The sequence below is a fragment of the Neltuma alba genome, unplaced genomic scaffold, assembly GCF_004799145.2.
Source record: "Neltuma alba isolate B1F8T4 unplaced genomic scaffold, ASM479914v2 tig00013030_pilon, whole genome shotgun sequence".
Taxonomy (NCBI): domain Eukaryota; kingdom Viridiplantae; phylum Streptophyta; class Magnoliopsida; order Fabales; family Fabaceae; genus Neltuma; species Neltuma alba.
In genome coordinates, this window is record NW_021637377.1 from 48,611 (window position 1) to 66,905 (window position 18,295).

The 18,295-nt window shown below is 34.0% G+C and overlaps 2 protein-coding genes across 2 annotated transcripts; one reads left to right on the forward strand and one right to left on the reverse strand.

Annotated features, from left to right (window-relative positions):
- The first annotated feature begins 852 nt into the window (after positions 1 to 852).
- LOC114733725 (long chain acyl-CoA synthetase 2-like) lies at positions 853 to 7,274 on the forward strand. Its single transcript, XM_028921220.1, has 19 exons — positions 853 to 1,267; positions 2,074 to 2,137; positions 2,327 to 2,416; positions 2,505 to 2,561; positions 2,692 to 2,740; positions 2,900 to 2,976; positions 3,513 to 3,552; positions 3,653 to 3,747; positions 3,836 to 4,000; positions 4,243 to 4,353; positions 4,475 to 4,562; positions 4,688 to 4,754; positions 4,834 to 4,909; positions 4,979 to 5,096; positions 5,275 to 5,520; positions 5,733 to 5,872; positions 6,009 to 6,191; positions 6,689 to 6,808; positions 7,019 to 7,274. Exons 1-19 carry the CDS (start codon positions 1,119 to 1,121, stop codon positions 7,064 to 7,066), a joined length of 1,983 nt encoding a protein of 660 aa, XP_028777053.1. The 5' UTR covers positions 853 to 1,118; the 3' UTR covers positions 7,067 to 7,274.
- Positions 7,275 to 8,263: 989 nt separating this feature from the next.
- LOC114733721 (cold-regulated 413 plasma membrane protein 1-like) lies at positions 8,264 to 10,799 on the reverse strand. Its single transcript, XM_028921216.1, has 4 exons — positions 10,367 to 10,799; positions 9,530 to 9,637; positions 9,361 to 9,431; positions 8,264 to 8,798 (listed from the first exon to the last, which is right to left on the reverse strand). The coding sequence occupies exons 1-4, from the start codon at positions 10,549 to 10,551 to the stop codon at positions 8,545 to 8,547; spliced, it is 618 nt and encodes a 205-aa protein (XP_028777049.1). The 5' UTR covers positions 10,552 to 10,799; the 3' UTR covers positions 8,264 to 8,544.
- Between the last annotated feature and the right edge of the window lie 7,496 nt (positions 10,800 to 18,295).

Sequence of the window (18,295 nt, forward strand, 5' to 3'; positions counted from 1 at the left end):
ATTGGGTCTTATATTAAGGACCAGAGGAGTATTATTAATATTATTATTAAACATGAAACACCAAATTTCACCGGTTACAATATTAATTCTGTCAACCCATCTGGCAAGTTTTGTTACACCAGTTCGTAACCATCAAGCCAATAACTACAAACACAAGTCTTGCCTAACCTATCCATAATTAACAACACTATTCTTCTGCATTTTCCATCCACCATTGACTTTATTCTTCTTCCACCATTCAATTTTTTTTTTTTCAATCTAGCCTCTTCCAAAATCTTGAAATAATTTTTTTAAAAAAAAATTACTGTTGCGTGAGAGAGAATTAAGTTTGACTTTGTGCTGAAAATGTCCAACTACCCCAACAAGCCGGCATTTGGTGCTGCATATATTAATTAATCTGGAAAAGAAAATTCAACACAAAATTGAAACCATGAAAAGGCAATTAAAGGATAGGCAAAGATTAGTTTTACGTAGAAATGTGGACTTCATAGATATATTAGTTGGTGGCTCGTCACAACTTTAATGAAGCAAGAATTCATTATTTGTCAGCCAACTGGAGTGGCCTCCCCCATTGCTTCTCATAAATGCGCCTGCATTTCTTGTTTTCATTTGGTTTCATGTGAAAGATCAGATGAACAACTTTTAATAAGTCATAATATAATGAGATTAATTAATAAAATGTCCTACTTATCAGGGAAAACGTTTTTTCCTTCTTCCGTTTCATTTCTGATTTTGATGTTTGGACAGTTGCACATGAGAATGTAACCAAACTTTTACAGCCAAATATAAATGCAAATGGAGGTGAACCCGAAAAAGACACCAGTTTCTATATGTGCCAGCCTCATAAAAACCCGCTCAAAAATTCAGCTTTCCTTTATTCTCTCACAGAAGTAAAAGAAATAGGCTAGCTAGTATTAATCCCTTTGAATTTATTGCTTCGTCTCAACCAACTCTCCTACCTCCATTTTTCCTTCTCGTTCAGCTACCCTTTCCCTTTTTTATTCCCAGAAATTTTTAGATATTAATTAAAACCAGGCCTGTGATTGGTGGCAGTGAGCTTCCTTTGCTGATCATTACGTACGATTCTGAAATCCGTTTCTGCACATTCCGATTTCACAATGCCGGATGTTTACACCGTGAAGGTGGCGGAGGCAACGCCGGCCTCCGCTGACAACCCATCGGCGGGTCCTGTTTATAGGTGCATTTATGCTAAAGACGGTTTAATGGAGCTTCCGGCCGACTTCGAATCTCCATGGCAGTTCTTCAGGTGATTCTGTTTTCCTTTCAGTTTCTTCTTCACTCAACTGACATTTTGATAGCGTTAGTTCACTGAAAATGAAGAATTGAATTATTCAGTTTTAAAAAAGCAAGTAATCAACTCTGAGTCTTTTTGTCAGGCGACAAGTATGTTATTTTTTGGTTTTTGAACTGATTCATGCATTAACTGATTTTTGGGAATTAAATATGACATTAACGTAACGACGGGGAACAATTGTTTAGTTTATTCTTTAAACGAAATCATGCATTGACCCAAGATTTTGAATTTAAATTTAAATACATCCTAAGACTTGTTAGCCATTTCTAAAGCAATTTGAAGAACCAGCTAATTTTTAAACTGCAGCTTCTCTAAAAGCAGAATTTTTATTTTACTTTGAGGGCGGCAATGAGAATCCTGCTGGTAATCCCAGTCTTGCCAATCCTGGGAATTATGGTCAAAATAGTAGTGATTAACTTTTGGAAGTTTACATTTTAAAACAGAAGGGATGGAAATCATAATAAACTCTCAAGTGAACCCTTCCATCGTAAATTAACATTTGAGATAAAAATATTTTGATTAAGTATTAAAAATTCCATGCCAAATCATTTCATCAAGAGTTCATCCTATTGGATGCATTTGTGGGCCACTTGTAATTTTAACTGAATTTTAAAGATCCTTTTCGTGAGTTTGTTGCTACTTGGTGAAAGAGAAGTGCTTGGGTGAATTGCATCCAAAAGTCCGAAGACCATTGAAATTTGAATACTCTTATCAGTTCATGGATGTCTCCTTTCTGACCAGTTTTGATTCTTCCCCAGGGACTCTGCCAAGAGGAACCCGAACAACCCACTTCTGGGCAGACGTCAGAAAAACAATTCGAAGGTGTAAATTTATGAGTCTTTCTTTTTCTTTTCTAGAGGATCCCTTTCTTTATACGTGCAATTCCAAGCACCATAACCTATGGTTTATTAGCCTGATCAGTCCATAGCATTATTAATCTCTCTCTCTTTTTTTTTAATTTCTAAGAGAGAAGTAAATAATACACCATATGTCAATTTACTGATTTTGCAGGCGGGTCCCTATGAATGGGTCACATATCAGGAGGCTTATGATTCTGCCATCAGAATGGGTTCCGCCATGAGGAGCCGCGGTGTCAATCCTGTAAGTCTACAGGCCAATATCACGATAATTTGTATTCAGAATCTTTAAATGTAAAACTGATATAAAAAAAATTGATTCACATCACCAGGGAGATCGTTGTGGCATTTATGGATCCAACTGCCCCGAATGGATAATCGCCATGGAGGTATATCAGCTTCTTCTTTTTTCTTTTTTTTTTTCAAATACCATTCTTCCCATAAATATGAGGAAAGACATTGCATAGTGCTCTTATTAGCCATCGTTATAAGACTTAGTGCAACTTTGTTGTTTTGCAGGCTTGTAATAGCTGTGCAGTAACTTACGTCCCATTATATGACACCCTTGGTATGTTTTTTGTCATTTGTTCTTTCCAATAAGACCAACGGAGTTTTATTTTATAATTTGAGGCATGTTACTTTGGAAGGGCTTTTAAATTAAAGCAGTGTGATCAGTTGAGTTTCTCTTACATTTTACTAGAAAATGACCTGGTTTTAAACCTAACAGGTCCTAATGCAGTGGAGTATATCATAAACCATGCTGAGGTTTCAATAGCATTTGTACAGGAAAACAAAATTCCTTCTGTAAGTTCTAGATCTTCATCGACTACCTTCTTTATCTTTGCTACTTATTATTATTTTTTTCTTTTTGGTACACATCTTTGTCGTTTATTTTGTTATGAATATTTTATTTGGTGAATATAACTGAATCAACATTGGTTTAACTAGAGCAAGAATTTGAATGCTTTCATTTTCATATTGATGATTTGGCTTGGAGCTTCAGACCGCAAGTCGTATACCTTCAAGATTGAACTTCTCACACACCTATCGAGTGTAATCTTGTCTCCTACGAAACTATAGAATAACAGTGCCATTAGCAGCCTTTAATTTATTGATGAGATTTCTGCAAGTCACTTTCCAAATGGATAGTGAGGTATCAATTTTGAAGCTGACAAATTGTCACAACCATTTCTGATCCTCTTTCAATGGAATCATTGACCATTAATTCTTTCAAGCTATAATTCGTTTACTCTCTGATACAGCATGGGATCTTTTTTTTCTTTTGTTTTATTTATTTTCTTTCTTTTTTGTGGTTACTAAAGCAATGAGTATTTTTACAGATTTTGTCATGTCTTGAACAGTGTTCTTCAAATCTAAAATGTAGGTTAGCCGTTAACCATTCCTATCTTTTATCTAAAATAAATACTTTAGGCTTTTTAATTGCTCTACGCTAACCAAGGTCTGTAAATTCATGGTGTAGCCATTGTGAGTTTTGGAAATGTTTCAACTGAACAAAAGAAGGAAGCTGAGAAACATGGTGCAGCCTGCTTCTCCTGGAAAGAGTTCCTCCAGTTGGTATGATGTTAAACCTATATGGCATTTTCCTGTTTATGTTAAATCTACTTCCCTCATTAGTTGTATTTCAATCTTGCATTTTACTCAGGGAAGTTTGGAAGGTGATCTACCTTCAAAAAGGAAGACAGATATCTGCACAATAATGTACACAAGTGGAACGACTGGTGAACCCAAAGGTGTCATTATCAAGAACGAGGCTTTTATGTCTGAAGTGCTGTCTATTGACCAAATACTTTTATTAACGGACAGAGTGGTAAGATGAGCATTTTCCTCTGTTGTTCATGAGTTTTATGTCATACCTGTCCTATTTGTTCTGTTTATATGTTTTAGTATAGGTAAGTTTCTGGGAGTTACAATAGATGATTATGATCTTCGAGTTCATTTCTCTTCTGAATGAAATATTTATAGAGGCTGATGAGTAAAGAAGATAAGTGTGAGCTTCAATTTGTCATCTTTATGTAATGCTGACTTGGCGAAAAATATGTGCAATTGTAGGCAGCAGTCGACGATGTATACTTCTCTTTTCTTCCTCTAGCACATGTATACGACCAGATAATAGAGAGCTACTGCATCTACAAGGGCTCCTCAATAGGGTTTTGGCAAGGCGTAAGATCTTAATTTAATTTTTGCAATTAATTACTTGATCATTCTTTCAGTTTTCCATCTCAATGAGGCTTTATGCTCTGTTTTATGCTTAATATGGAAGTTTTCATCTTCATGCTTACAGGATGTTAGGTTCTTAATGGAAGACATTCAGACACTTAAGCCAACTATATTTTGTGGTGTTCCTAGAGTTTATGACCGTATTTACGCGGGTAAGAAATGGATACTCTGTTCTTTTCCATAGTTGGGTAAACCACCTTGTCTAAAATATTTATCTAAGCATTGTCTTTGAGCTCCTCACGTAAACAAGCATTGGCTTTATCCTTTGCGCTTGAAGGTATTGTGAGCCAAATTTCTTCTGGGGGGACACTGAAGAATTTGTTGTTTCAGCATGCATATAACTAGTATGTCCTGCCCTTTCACTTTGATTGTTTTCGTTCTCTATTCTATCCTCGTGTGAACTAATCTGGGATCAACTGACAGCAAGTTGAAATATCTGGAGAAGGGACTTCCACAAGACCAAGCAGCACCTCGGCTCGATAAGCTTGTGTTTGATAAGGTCTTCCATCTTTATCCTTGCAAATTCTATATATCTAGTTTAAATTCTTAACATCAGTTTTATTGATAGATAAAACAAGCATTGGGCGGACGAGTTCGCATCTTGTTATCTGGAGCTGCCCCCTTGCCTACGCATGTGGAGGAGTTTCTGAGGGTCACTATTGGATCTACATTATCACAAGGCTATGGTATTGTACACAAATCTTCTGCTTAACATCATTTCTTGTGAGAAATGATTCCATTCATTGGCTTTTTGGGGTTTTCTGAGTCTATTGTAGTAGAAACATGTTTAATTCATCTACAATGTGCATGTTATGCGTCTGTATAATTATGTTGCTCTAATTTATTATCATTTTGGCATGACAGGTCTCACTGAAAGTTGTGGTGGGTGTTTCACCGCAATTGGTGATGTGTTTTCTATGATGGGAACAGTTGGGGTGCCCATGACAACCATTGAAGCCAGGCTTGAATCTGTTCCAGAGATGGGATATGATGCAGTTTCCAGTCAGCCCCGTGGAGAAATTTGCCTCAGAGGCAGCACCTTGTTTTCTGGTTACCACAAGCGTGAAGATCTTACTAAAGAAGTGATGGTTGATGGGTGGTTTCATACAGGTGAGACTCCCTGGAAATTGTGACTTAAAAAAGTAAAAGGATTTAGTTCCAAGTTCCAAATTTTAAGCTGCGATCTTTTTTTTGAATCTTAATCAAGAGTCAAGTCTGAAATTCTGTCATGAACTTCCAAATTTCTCCATTCTTGTCTTTCTTTACAAATTTCTTAGTCTTTTAGTGAAATCAAAATGGTATTGATTGTAAATCCCTCGCAGGTGACATTGGAGAATGGCAGGCAGATGGAGCCCTGAAAATTATTGATAGAAAAAAGAATATTTTTAAGTTGTCTCAGGGGGAATATATCGCTGTTGAGAGCATCGAAAACAAGTATTCACAGTGCCCTCTAATAACATCGGTATGTTTCCTCATTAATCACAAAGGCAGCCTGTGAATTTGCAGAAACACCAGTTAGATTCCATTCCTGCAGCATACCCCAGTCACTGAATTTACGTAATTGATGTAATTCAAAATGCTTTGATCACTTCATACAGATTTGGGTATATGGAAACAGTTTCGAGTCATTCCTGGTGGCTGTGGTGGTCCCAGAAAAAAAGGCACTTGAGGATTGGGCAGAGAAGCATAATGAGACTGGTGATTTTAAATCTTTATGTGAAAATCAAAAGGCAAGAAAGTTCATTTTGGACGAGCTCAATTCAACTGGTCAGAAACACCAAGTATGCATATCCAACTCCCAATCATGCGCTGTATGTGTGTGTGTGGGTGGGCATTATATAAAAAATCGTACTTTTGATAAACATGAATCACTGTAATTTTGCCTTCATATTGCTTTATAATGTTTTTTAGTTTTAAGCTTAAGTTCTCGTACAAATTAGTATGTGATCTATTACTAGTTACTGAACTACGCTAACAATTTAGCTCATAAATTATTTGGCTTATTTAGCAAGTAATTGAAAATTAGTGAGGACTGCAGTTCATTTTTGAAAGGAACAAACTTGTGCATACATAAGTCTTTTTGTCAAGTAATTTGAGAATATCATTGGACCAATAAGCAATTAATTTTAAGATGAATCAGAAACTTGTGGCATTTATAAATTTCGTCCGAAATGAAACAAGTCTTTGGAATTAAGGGAACAAATTGTTTGTTAAAACTTGTTGCTAAGTTGTATTACCTGGAAGCTTCATCTGACATGAAAGAGAACTTCTGCTGTAGCTTCGAGGTTTTGAGATGCTAAAGGCAATTCATCTGGAACCCATCCCCTTTGACATGGAGAGAGATCTGGTAACTCCAACATTTAAATTGAAGAGACCACAACTGCTCAAGTACTTTAAGGTTCGCATACCCTTTGATCAATTCTCTTTAACAACTGTGATTTTCTGCTAGCTTTATATTACATCTCGTTTTCAAAAAAAAAAAAATCCTCCTGGGAAGAGAGATCGTTGTGTATCAAATGAGTTCCCATGCTTCTAATCTAAGGCTTGAGGTATGAGGCATGAAGCAGAAATTGTTATTTAAATGCTAACCTGTTTACTTTATTTGCAGAACCATATCGATAAACTATACAATGAAGTAAAGGAAAAGAAGGTATGAAGCAGGAAGGAAGCTGGAGTGCTATGTTAAAATATAATGATTTGTGGTAGTCTATTATTCAGAATCCATTTGGGTGCTTGTCCATTTTGGTTCTTATTAATTATATCAACTGAAAATCTGAAAACATACAGTTTTCTTCTATTATCACAGCAACTATGTATGATCATTCTTGTCAATATTCTATAATAAAATTTATTTATGAATATCAGAAAGCCTCTATAGCGCAAATTACGTTGATGTCTGAGATCAATATATAGACTTGTGCAGTTCCTTGAAAATTTGAACAATACTCTTCTGGTCCTTAATATAAGATCCAATTCTTGGGTTAGTTTTGGTCCTAAATATAAGACTCATTTCTCATGTTTATCAATTTTTCTCTAAATTACTCCTATGTATACTCTCTCAACCATAATCAAGTAGAAGAGAGAGAGTATTAAGAAAAATGATTATGGTGTTTAGAAAAAAATGTGTCACATTTCTTATAATTAATTAACTTACCTAACTTTCTTAATCTAATCAAATTTGTTAAATAGGTTTTATATTAAGGACCGGAGGAGTAATAATTTTGAAACCATCCAGATCAAAGCCAACCCCAGCTGGGGCACAACGGATTTGTTCTTTTTCCATTACAAATCAGTTCGATATGATTTATTGACAATAAACTCCTGAAATATAGTAATTGACTCTGGTTTGTTAATTTATAAAAGAAAATTAACGATTTTTTCTTAAAAGATGCTGCAGACAATAACCTTTGTTTAATGCAAAATGTCATTCGTTTAAGTCCGAAAATAAAAAGGACCAGACAGGGTCCACCATAACCATAGAGATTACAGGTCACTAACTACCAAGAAAAATTGTTTTTTCAAGCAATATTACTTTGAACGTCATAAACTCAGAACAATATCGCCTTATATTAACAAATCCAAACAGTCAAATGCCAATATCATGCCACGTCTTTTTCCATTACGATCACGGCGCACCAAACTATTACTGCTTTTTGACACATCTCCTGAACCTTGTCATAAGACCTACATATTTGTGAGAATCACCAACAATGATGAATAAAAAATCAAGAGAAGATAGAGGGCAATTGCGAAAACTGATTCAAATTATGTACAAATCCAATACAGCCACCCCAATTTAACCGAATTTCTTAAAATGTGCAAAGTGATTAAAATGACCTTATTAAAAAAAAAGAAAAGAAAGGGAGTATGGTCTATTTCTATCAACACACTAGATGTTCACATTCAATGAAGCTAAAAGTAATCAAATAACATCTGATTTCACATTTTTACACATGCAGACTCTTTGGGATATAAAAGTCTCAGCTTATTACAAATGAATGATCCACTCACTGAGGATTTTACATTTTCACACAATCAAAGTCTTTTCCACCAAATGAATGATACACACAGGAACAGTGGCCATTTCAATTCACAGAACCCAACCAAATCCCAACAACAGTTAAAAGCCTGCATTTATATAATGTCGATTACCAATGCCCAAACAGGATAGACTAATAGAAGGACTATGCCGATTGTGTTTGATATGCCGTGAGCTTTTGTGAAGGAATTCCTGAAACCACCAGAAGCCCGAATGTGTTCTTGCAGTAAATAACATGCAATGACAAGGCATATTGCCACGCCAACCCAGCTGCTTCTCAAGGTGCTAGCGAATAGACTTGGCGCCACAACTATAAGCAGAATCAAAGCAGCAGGCAATTCCAACCAATCTGCAGTAGCAGTAACGATTGCTTTCAAGCTCTCTCTTTGGTAAATGAAATGGAACGCAAAATACAATGGAAAAAGTGATTTTGAAGATCGAGAATTATTCTCGTATCTTAACTTACTATAACTTAAAAAGACACAAATGACATTGCAAAGAAAGGAATGACCTCGTTCCAAACAAGCCCACGGTAGTATAATTTTTGAAAAAAACATGAATAGAATGAAGTATACACATCTATAAGAAAGATGCAGAAATTGAATTGGTTATAATTTTCTGATGTAACTATCTTAAAGGTGGCTCTCGCTCAAAAGCGTTCCTCGAAATGACTACATATCTATTTACAATTCACTTAGTCAGGCCTAATGAAGAGTTTTTCAAGCACAGACAAAGATACAATTGCATATGATATGGATCAGTTAAAAAGTACGTTTCCTATAGAATAAAATATAGATAACAAAAAGTCATAGCAGCACAAAAGTGAAGAAAAAGTATGGGAACTGTAGATCAGACCCAATATAGACAAGAACAATGATTATGATTTAAAGTCAAATGAAATTATACTATACCAGGGAAATGCCTTGGAAAGAAAAGCCGTAACACAACCGCAATAAAGGCTACCCATTTCCCAAACTCTCCCCTGCATAAACATGCAAATAAGTAGCTTGATAAGGGATAAGAAGCAGAGTTTTGGCATTGAACAAAGTTGGCACCATGGAAGAGTGACGGGTTAATCACCTGAAGAGACCAAAAACTATCGAAGGAAGGCTCAAGAAAATGTATGGAATCAACAACGATGTAAGAATGTTTGTCTTCCAGTTCGTACGATCCAAAACCAATAAGTAACTACAGCAGACAGATTGAAAACAGAATTTATAAGCCAAAGAGAAGTGTATAATTAAGGAAACAGTCATAGAAACAAGCCAAGATGCGACAACCATTACATCAAATCGGGAGTACAGGAAAGAAAAACACGTGCAGCAAGTAAATGAATATTCACACTGAAGTAAAATGGTTTCTAAATCATAATCATTTGGTCTTTTGCTTTAATTTATCTACCATTTACCATGTTAGCAGCACGGACTTCTCTTCCATGAGAGTTGAAATAGCAGTATTTAAGACAATGACTTAGTTGGTCACAATAGTCAATTCAAGAATGGAACACAAGTCTAGTTCCTAATAACATCAATACAGAGAAATAAAGATAACTCTAATCCAAGAGACCCTGCCCCTGTCAATCTGAATTGTTGAAAACATCCAATACAAAACCCAATACCAAAAACATTTCAGACTCGGCAAGCAGCAAAATATTGAACTGATCAACTGTCAGATCGATTCAACAGGAAAACCTCTTCATGCATCTTACAGGTAAACGGGCGCAATGCTAGTGATGACGGCAAAATCCGTGATTGTAAAATCAAAAGTATAGAGGCCTCACATGATTCAACAGATTTCGGCTGAAGCAAAGAAAATCCCACTCTGAACTAATTGCAAGGTGATGCGAAGAAAATTGAGCATGCTGTATAAGAACAGAAAGTAGTAGAGGAGGGGTAAAAAGAGTGTGAAGGTTAGTACATGGCGGAGATGGAAGCAACCCACTGAAGGAAAGAGGTGCCGAAGCCGAGGCCACCGAGTTTGATGGCATGGTGGGCGAGGTTTCTAGCGGCGCGATTCAGATCCTGGAAATCAGAGTTGATCAATTGGAGGGCTTCATCTTGGGAATCGGTTCTCATGGCTAAGAAGCTCTTCGTCTTACCCATGGCGTTCCTCCGCTAGATCACTCAGCAGAAAGATCGGAGCCTTGAAATGGAGGGAGACAGCGAGAAATGGCACGTGGAGGTTTTTGAATTGCGAAGCGATACGACCGAAAGGACATGTGGTTGTCACATTCGGAGCTATCAGAAGATTCCAGCGTTCTCCATTGGATCTTATCTGGCATTCGCTCAAAACGGATCAGGATTTGACTCGGGGAATAAATTAGTAGGTGGAGGACGGCGAGCAGCGACACGAAATCTGAAAGGGCCAACCCGTAAATTACGTTTTTTTATTTCCTTCTATCTGGCCTAGAGTTCCAATAAAGTGGGCATGTGCCATGTAACCCATTTTGCCGAGCTCAATCTTTCTGCAAAGCACAAGCTCTCTCTCAGGCCTTTTTCCCCTGGTTCAGTTCAATGCGTCTAACTCTCGTAGCCAACTTTTGCTCATCGAACCTGGTTTTTTTTTTTTGGTGAAGAAATTTTAGAAAAGGGATTGGACTCACCCACGATCCAAGAGCAGGGCAACTAACCCTTGACCCCAGCTCTACCCAGCGCCGTAGCTTTACTGGGACGGGGAGCGACCACATGTTACGAGCTGAGGCCTTGGCTTCGAAGATGCCTCCTCCAGCGCCGCGACTGGAGCCACAACAAAGTGGCACTCTCCAAGATCGAACCCCCTCCTTTTGGTGAGAGTGTCCAACTCCTTCGCCAGCTGAACCCATGGACGAGGGGTTCATCGAACCTGGTTTTTGTAACTTGCAATGCCTAACTTTTGATATTTATATATTTGATCATTTTATTTATTAAAAACAAAAAAAACAAAAGTCACAGTGACTTGAAAAAATTCTCTATAAATGTACATAAAAAGTCCCTAGTTCAATTCACTTGTACTCTCAGATTATTCCCACCCTCTAGTCGGGGGGAAAAAATATTTTTACCTTTATTTGATATGAGAGAAATGGAGGGAAAAAGATGAAAATTTTCAATGGTTTGAAATTAAAAAATTGAAAAATTTACAGTTAAAAACCTTTAACTAATATTTCTTACTATTTTACATGTTTTCTGTATTAAGATTTTATAATTTTTTCTTTAACTTTTTAAATCAAACTTATTTAAAAAAATGTTCTCCTCTCTTTTATTTCTCACATATTAAATTTACTCAAACCTGTGAGCGCCTTGATGCCGCCCAACTTTTGTGGACCATTAAAGATTGGAACTAACAAGAAATGAATGGTGTGATTTATAAAAAAAATTTAATTTTTGTATCCAAAAATTAATGAAAAACTAGGGAAAACGTAGCATGAAGCCTGAAATGAGATTGGAGATGGTTAAAAGAGGATGATCACAAAATCGTTTTAAAAGAACTTTAAAATTTTTATTATTTAATAATTGACTGAAGCTTAATGTTTAATTCTAATCCTACCTCCGGTCCTAATTATAAGAGCTAGTTGACTAATTTGAGAAAATTAAAGAAAGAAGTTAAGTTAGTTATTTATAATAAATATGTGTTGTCTTTCCTAAAATATTATTGCTAGTAAAGTATATTGACTAAAACTATTATTATTAGAAGGATGACTTTGGAAAAAAAAATATAAATATGAAAGACAAAATGAATTGGAATTTTATAATTATGACCAAAATAAAAGTCAAACAAGATTTTATATTAAGGATCGGAAATAATACTTCAGTTTTGTTTTTATCAAAATATAGATTTTCAACAGGATATTCAAGCTTTCCTTGCTCCAAGAGTCAAACACATTCTTAAAAAACATAGCCAATGTTTCCCGCACGATAACCCTTTGCCCTGATATGGACATGTGGCACTTCAAACAGGAGTGAAAAAAAAAAGTGAAAATCACAAAAAGAGACCTTTGAAATGAAAAAATTACAAATAAAAACTCATTACATCATTAGTATTGGTTTTGACAATAGATAATAAGCAAATAATAACAATTCTTGTGAATAGATATTTATATGCAATTTTTTATTTTAAAGGTCTTTTTTGTTATTTTTCCAAGAATAAAGAGAAAGATTTGGTAATAAATTGCATAATGGTAATAATTTTTTATAAAAATTTGTTGTTATTTTCACATCAAACGTGGTCAAAACTTATTAAGGTATAAAGAAACAAACATAATCTGAGATTTAGTAATTTTCATATTCTTTTTAAGTCTTATATCAAGTGTTTTATATCTATTAGATCAAGTTCTCTAATTACGCATGGATATATCCTAATTTAACCCAAATATTTTTCGTTTCTTTTCTATCATTTTCCCTTAAGCTTATATACTTAACCTCTGTTAAGATAGAGAGAAAAGTTGGGAGGAAAAAAAACTAATAGAAAAAACAGAGGAGAAAAAAAAAACTAGCAAAAACAGAGAAAATCAGTATTCCCTATTTAGATGCGGAGAAAAAACTGGAAAGAAAAAAAAGTGAGAGAAAAAATGGGCCTAAAATCCGCTCAATTTTTCTTCCAAACATTCTTTCCAAGAAAAAAAAATAGGAAAAAACACATATTCCATCATTGTCCTTGCGTCTTCCCCCGTTTCTCGTTATAGGATTTTTTTTTTCTTTTTTGTGAGACTTCAAATGACAAAGTTGAACCTCCCATCTATAAATCATTACTAGTATCATTCTGCCATTAGAGCTGTTCTGAATTTCCCCCCCGCATTACAACATGTCAAGAACCTCGTTTTTTAATTAAGTATAATTTTTCGCTTTTATTTTATCTAATGTTAAAAAGTTAATCACTTTTGTCCTTTAAAAATAACATTTTTATTAAATTATTTGATTTTCAAATATAATAAAATGATTATACTAGATACTATATAGTTTAATTTTAAATTATTTGATAACATTAATATTAATATAATTTTTTATTATGATATTTAATTTAGTTTCAAACTTGATATATTTTGACATAGAAGTAAAAATATTTTAATCATTCAAATATTTACTTATTTTTTCTCCTTGTTTTCTCTCTTCTACCTAAACAATAGAGGTAATAACATCTTTTTTAGTTTTCTCTTCTTTTCATTTTCTCTCTTATCATTTTTTCCTCCCTACTTTTTTTTCATATCCAAATGGAGGGTTAATATGATAATTTTGTACAAATAAATAAAAATAAGTGGGCTTTAGTATTAATGATATCAATAACAAGAATTTGTCATAAAAACATAATATAAAAAATACATAAGTATTGAAACTTAAGTATAGAAGGCTTAACATGCCATTTTTTTATAGTAAAATAACATTCCGAGACAAGTTAACAATTTTAGGATAATAATTACCTTAGGTTTAACAATTTTAGTTTGCTGTGTCAAATGTACAAATGCAAAAGGAATTTTATTTCGTACTCACAATTCCACACTCTTTATCACTAAAGTCGTCCAAAAATAAATTTTCAGGCTATCGTCCAAAAATAAATTTTCAGGACTACTTTTTTGATTAAAAATTTCAAAGTCCTTACGGAGTTGTCTTTAAAATTAAAAAAAAGAAAAAAGGACGAGAAAGCTAGATGAAAATCACATGGCATGATTTCTTGCTTAGAATTTAAAAATTGGAAGTAGCGTGGATGGAGAAAGAGATTCGAATAGAAACTAGTTTGAAAAGAGGAATTTGATACATCTTGGCCATAATTATTATTGTAATCAAAGTCTAATTAATCTTAATCATTCATGCAATCTATAATTATCATTATCATGGTTTATTTACATTTTAAAACTAACTCACAGCTACAATGAACTTGTATGTGTTTGAGGGTATCCAAGTTTCAACTTCCAAAACTAAAGAGAACATGCAATTCAGTTTTGTGCTCTTCACAATATTTCGACTACTCAGCCTAAATAACACAAGGCCCCTAGACTTGTACTTTTCTATCCAACTTCTGAACTTTTTCCCTTTAATTTCTTATGAATCATCTTCAATTGATTTGGAACTCCCAACATGTAATTACAAGTTACTAATTTTGTCTACACTCCTAACGACTTGGATATTCTATAGTATTAGTATTATTTATTTTTAATTAGAAGGACATACATTAACTAATCACCTAAGTTATAAGCAGGATTAAATCGGAATCTTCCTACTTATGTGAGAGCTTTTGGAAGTTACTCGCTCATGTACCAAATATAGGAGCTAATTAAGAGTTTTGCCTTGATCATAAATAAATCATAATCTATTGTATCTTCCAAATTTATAACCTTTTTAAATCATTCTTACTAACCGCATGTATCAAATAATAATCTTCATATATGAGCAATTTTTATTGCAAATGATTAATATATCTTAAGGAACCCAACATATATATTTTACAAATAACTAATTTAGTTAATTTTTAAATCTTCATAAATTAATTATTTAATTGTTATATCTAAAAATATATTTCTAATCCTTTAAATTTAACACTATTATTAGTGTCATTTTTTGGCCAAAATAATACTGTTAGTCTCCTTTAAAAAATTGTTAATTCAGCAATGTAAATAATGCCCACTTGTTTGTTTCAATTTTTTTCAAACATATGCAAACGTGAAAAATATACTTTTAAATATGTATTATTTGATTTTTTTTCAATTGATTATTTGATATTAAGATATATGAACATGAAAATATGTTTCTTTCAGATATAATTTTACTTCAAAATATTTAGTTTTACATAGTTTTATTGTAAACTAAAAATTTCTCTCTCGTATGATGCATAAACTAGTTTTATTGATAACTAATGATCCAATGGGCGAGTGGGTTTCTGAGAGTTTCCCATTCTTGAAACATTTGCTCCTCGATCGAATCTTCCTGGAGAGCGATTTCAGGGAGACAAACCGACAGGGCATCACAATACGAAGCTCGTGTTTGGAGGATTTAGACATTCGCTATTGCTGCCCTTACAGGACTGTGAGGGTCATCACAGACAACCTGCGAGGCTTTAGTTACACCATATGTCCATTTGGTTACATCTGCGGACATCGTGTTTATGACTATGAGCATTCGCTTGAGATCTCCGCACCTATTCTAGAAACCTTAACCATAGCTGGTTTCCCACAAAAGCTTCATTGTGAAGGAACCTTCAACAATTTGAATCTCGCTGCTCTCACTACCGGACGACGGCTCCACTATTCAAGAAACCTCAGTACCTTCATGCAATTAAATGAAGCTCTACGCTGGGCCACAACACTGCATGCAGATGTGCGTGTGCTTGAGGTCAGTTCACGAATCTATTTTATACTTTACACTCTCTTCTATACTATACAAATATACAATTGGATTTAAAAGAAAGATTAATAAATATTACTTCCTCTGTTCATCATTATAAGGCGCTTTTAATTAATCTCATGCAGACCTAGAAAAACTGTTTCTGTTAGTTAATGTCCTGATTTGAGCTCTGTTTTTTTTTATTATTATTTCAATTTTGCTTTGCAGGGTCTACATATAATTAGGGAGGCACCTATTTCATTTGGAAACGTTGTTCACCTCCGAGTACAGATGCTAAAGCTCTATAGTGATGATTATGATACGGGGGAGGTGGTAATTACTTTTTTGGAAAGAGTGCCAAATTTAAAAAGTATTACCCTCGTGAATGACAGTCCGGGCAATTCTAAGGAGGTATGTATGTATATTGATTTGGCCATTTAGTTTATTTTAATAAATTGTCTTATGTAAAAAAATAAAATTGATTTGGCCGTTATACACACGCACACACACATATATATATAATGCAAACCTAACAATCTTGGGTGTACCTTTTTCATGTGAATCCTAATTTGTTTAAAATTTTTTCAGGCACATAGGTTTGACAAGAACATAGGAAGAGATTGTAGGCTGGATGGATGGAGGGAAATAAAGGGATTGAAGAAAGTAGAGTTCATAATAAGAGAGATGGACGAACAGGTGGCTTTTCTAATAGGGATGTTGAAGGAATGGTGTGTAGACTTAAAGGAGATGATACTCAATTACCCACATTGTCATCACGAGTCCATACTCCCTTATTTGAAGAGTTTTGAGATGGCTTCTAATTATGCACCACTCTCAATTAATTTTCTTCCTGATCATTAGGATAGCAAGACGATATGTCACTTTGTTTTCTTCAAATTATCAATTTTTTCTTTATTATTATTATTATTTAAACTTTTGCTAAAGGACCTATGTTGAGCTTGAGCAAATATTATATATTTCTTAACTTTCTTTTTCTCTTTCAAGTAAATGACAAAATAAAAGACACTCCCTCCATTTCTTTTTATATGATATAATTAAACTAAATTACGTTAATCAAAATTGGTTAAAGATAATAATAAATGATACTCAAAGGGTTGGGTGATCCTTGCATGGCTTGGAGTCCGATACTGATATTTGTCTCTCACGACCTTCACCCAAAAAAACATGCTGGTTCTTAACTATCGTCCACGTCCACCGAAGCTTTATTAAGAGTGAATAATTTTTTTAATGAAACCAGTTTCAGTTTTCATCGTAATGATGAGCACCATAATTTATATTTCACCACAACGATGAGTAATATGGGAAGATTTATTTGTTTATATAAATTGCATATAAATTCAATTGAAAAAAAAAAACTTCGTCTCTCATATTTTAATAAAATTTCGTTTTCCCCCTTAAAAGATTTATTTGTTGCTATGCATTTTAAAGAATATAATTTCTCGTATATAAGAATTCTCTTGACTATTCTTTTTTTTCCTGCTCTTCATTCAAATAGTTCAGAATTCGTTTTTAAAGCACGGTTTTGGCCCTGGTTTTCACTATTATGCATGTGTTTTCCTCAACAATCTTATTAAGCACTAATGCTCTCTTCGAATGGAAAGAAAAGTTGGAAGTAAAGAGAACAAGATGAGAGAAAATAGAGAAAAGAAAAAACTAGAGAGAGTAGTTCATGACTTTTTGATTAGATAATTTGTTAATTGATTAATTGGTGCGGTGAAATTAACTATTGATGTTATCCTATTTTTGGAATTTGGATTATTAAAATTTAAACTTCAATTTGTATTATTTTGAATCAAAAATCAACTAATTCATTAGTTGATTAATTGGGGGAGTGAGGAAGCAGCAATGAGCGAGAGAGGAGCAAGGAAACAAGCGAGCAGCAGATGTCGATGAAGTGAGACTAGAGAATTAATGGACTATGAACATAGAAGGACGAATCTTCAAACCGTCGAGTAAACAAAAGTGTTCAGTCGAGAAAAAAGCTCATGCCCGATTTTCTGAAAGAAGGAATTAGGAAGTTCAGAACAAAAAACATCTAAAAGTTGTTTTCTGTTTCTAGTTTTGCAAAACAAATTTCTATTTTTTTTGTTTTTAAAAACAGTAAACTAAAAATAAGTTGCCAAACAAGATTTTTTTTTGTTTTTGAAAAATAAAAAGTTGTTTTCAAAACAGGTAAACAAACAAACCCTAAACCTTTGCATAACATAAAGGAGCGCCTGCTCTTGAATTTAAAAGCCATCAATACTAATACCATCTTCTTTAGTGGCCTGGCCTAAGCAAGCAAATCATTGGGTTACAACAAAAAGTCAAACAATGTTGATTGAATCAGACACATTTGGCAAAGGCACCACAGTAAGCCCGTAACGTTAAGACTTTATTGAGAATTAAAAAAGTGCTTTAAATAATGTGGGTGAGATGAGAATTATGTAATTGTGAATACAAGTGCTATGTGCTTAAGATTAAACGTTAAACAGGTACCATGAAGAATCCAGTGTCATTGGGATATAATTCTCCCTTTTTCAAAGCATCATATTCCTCA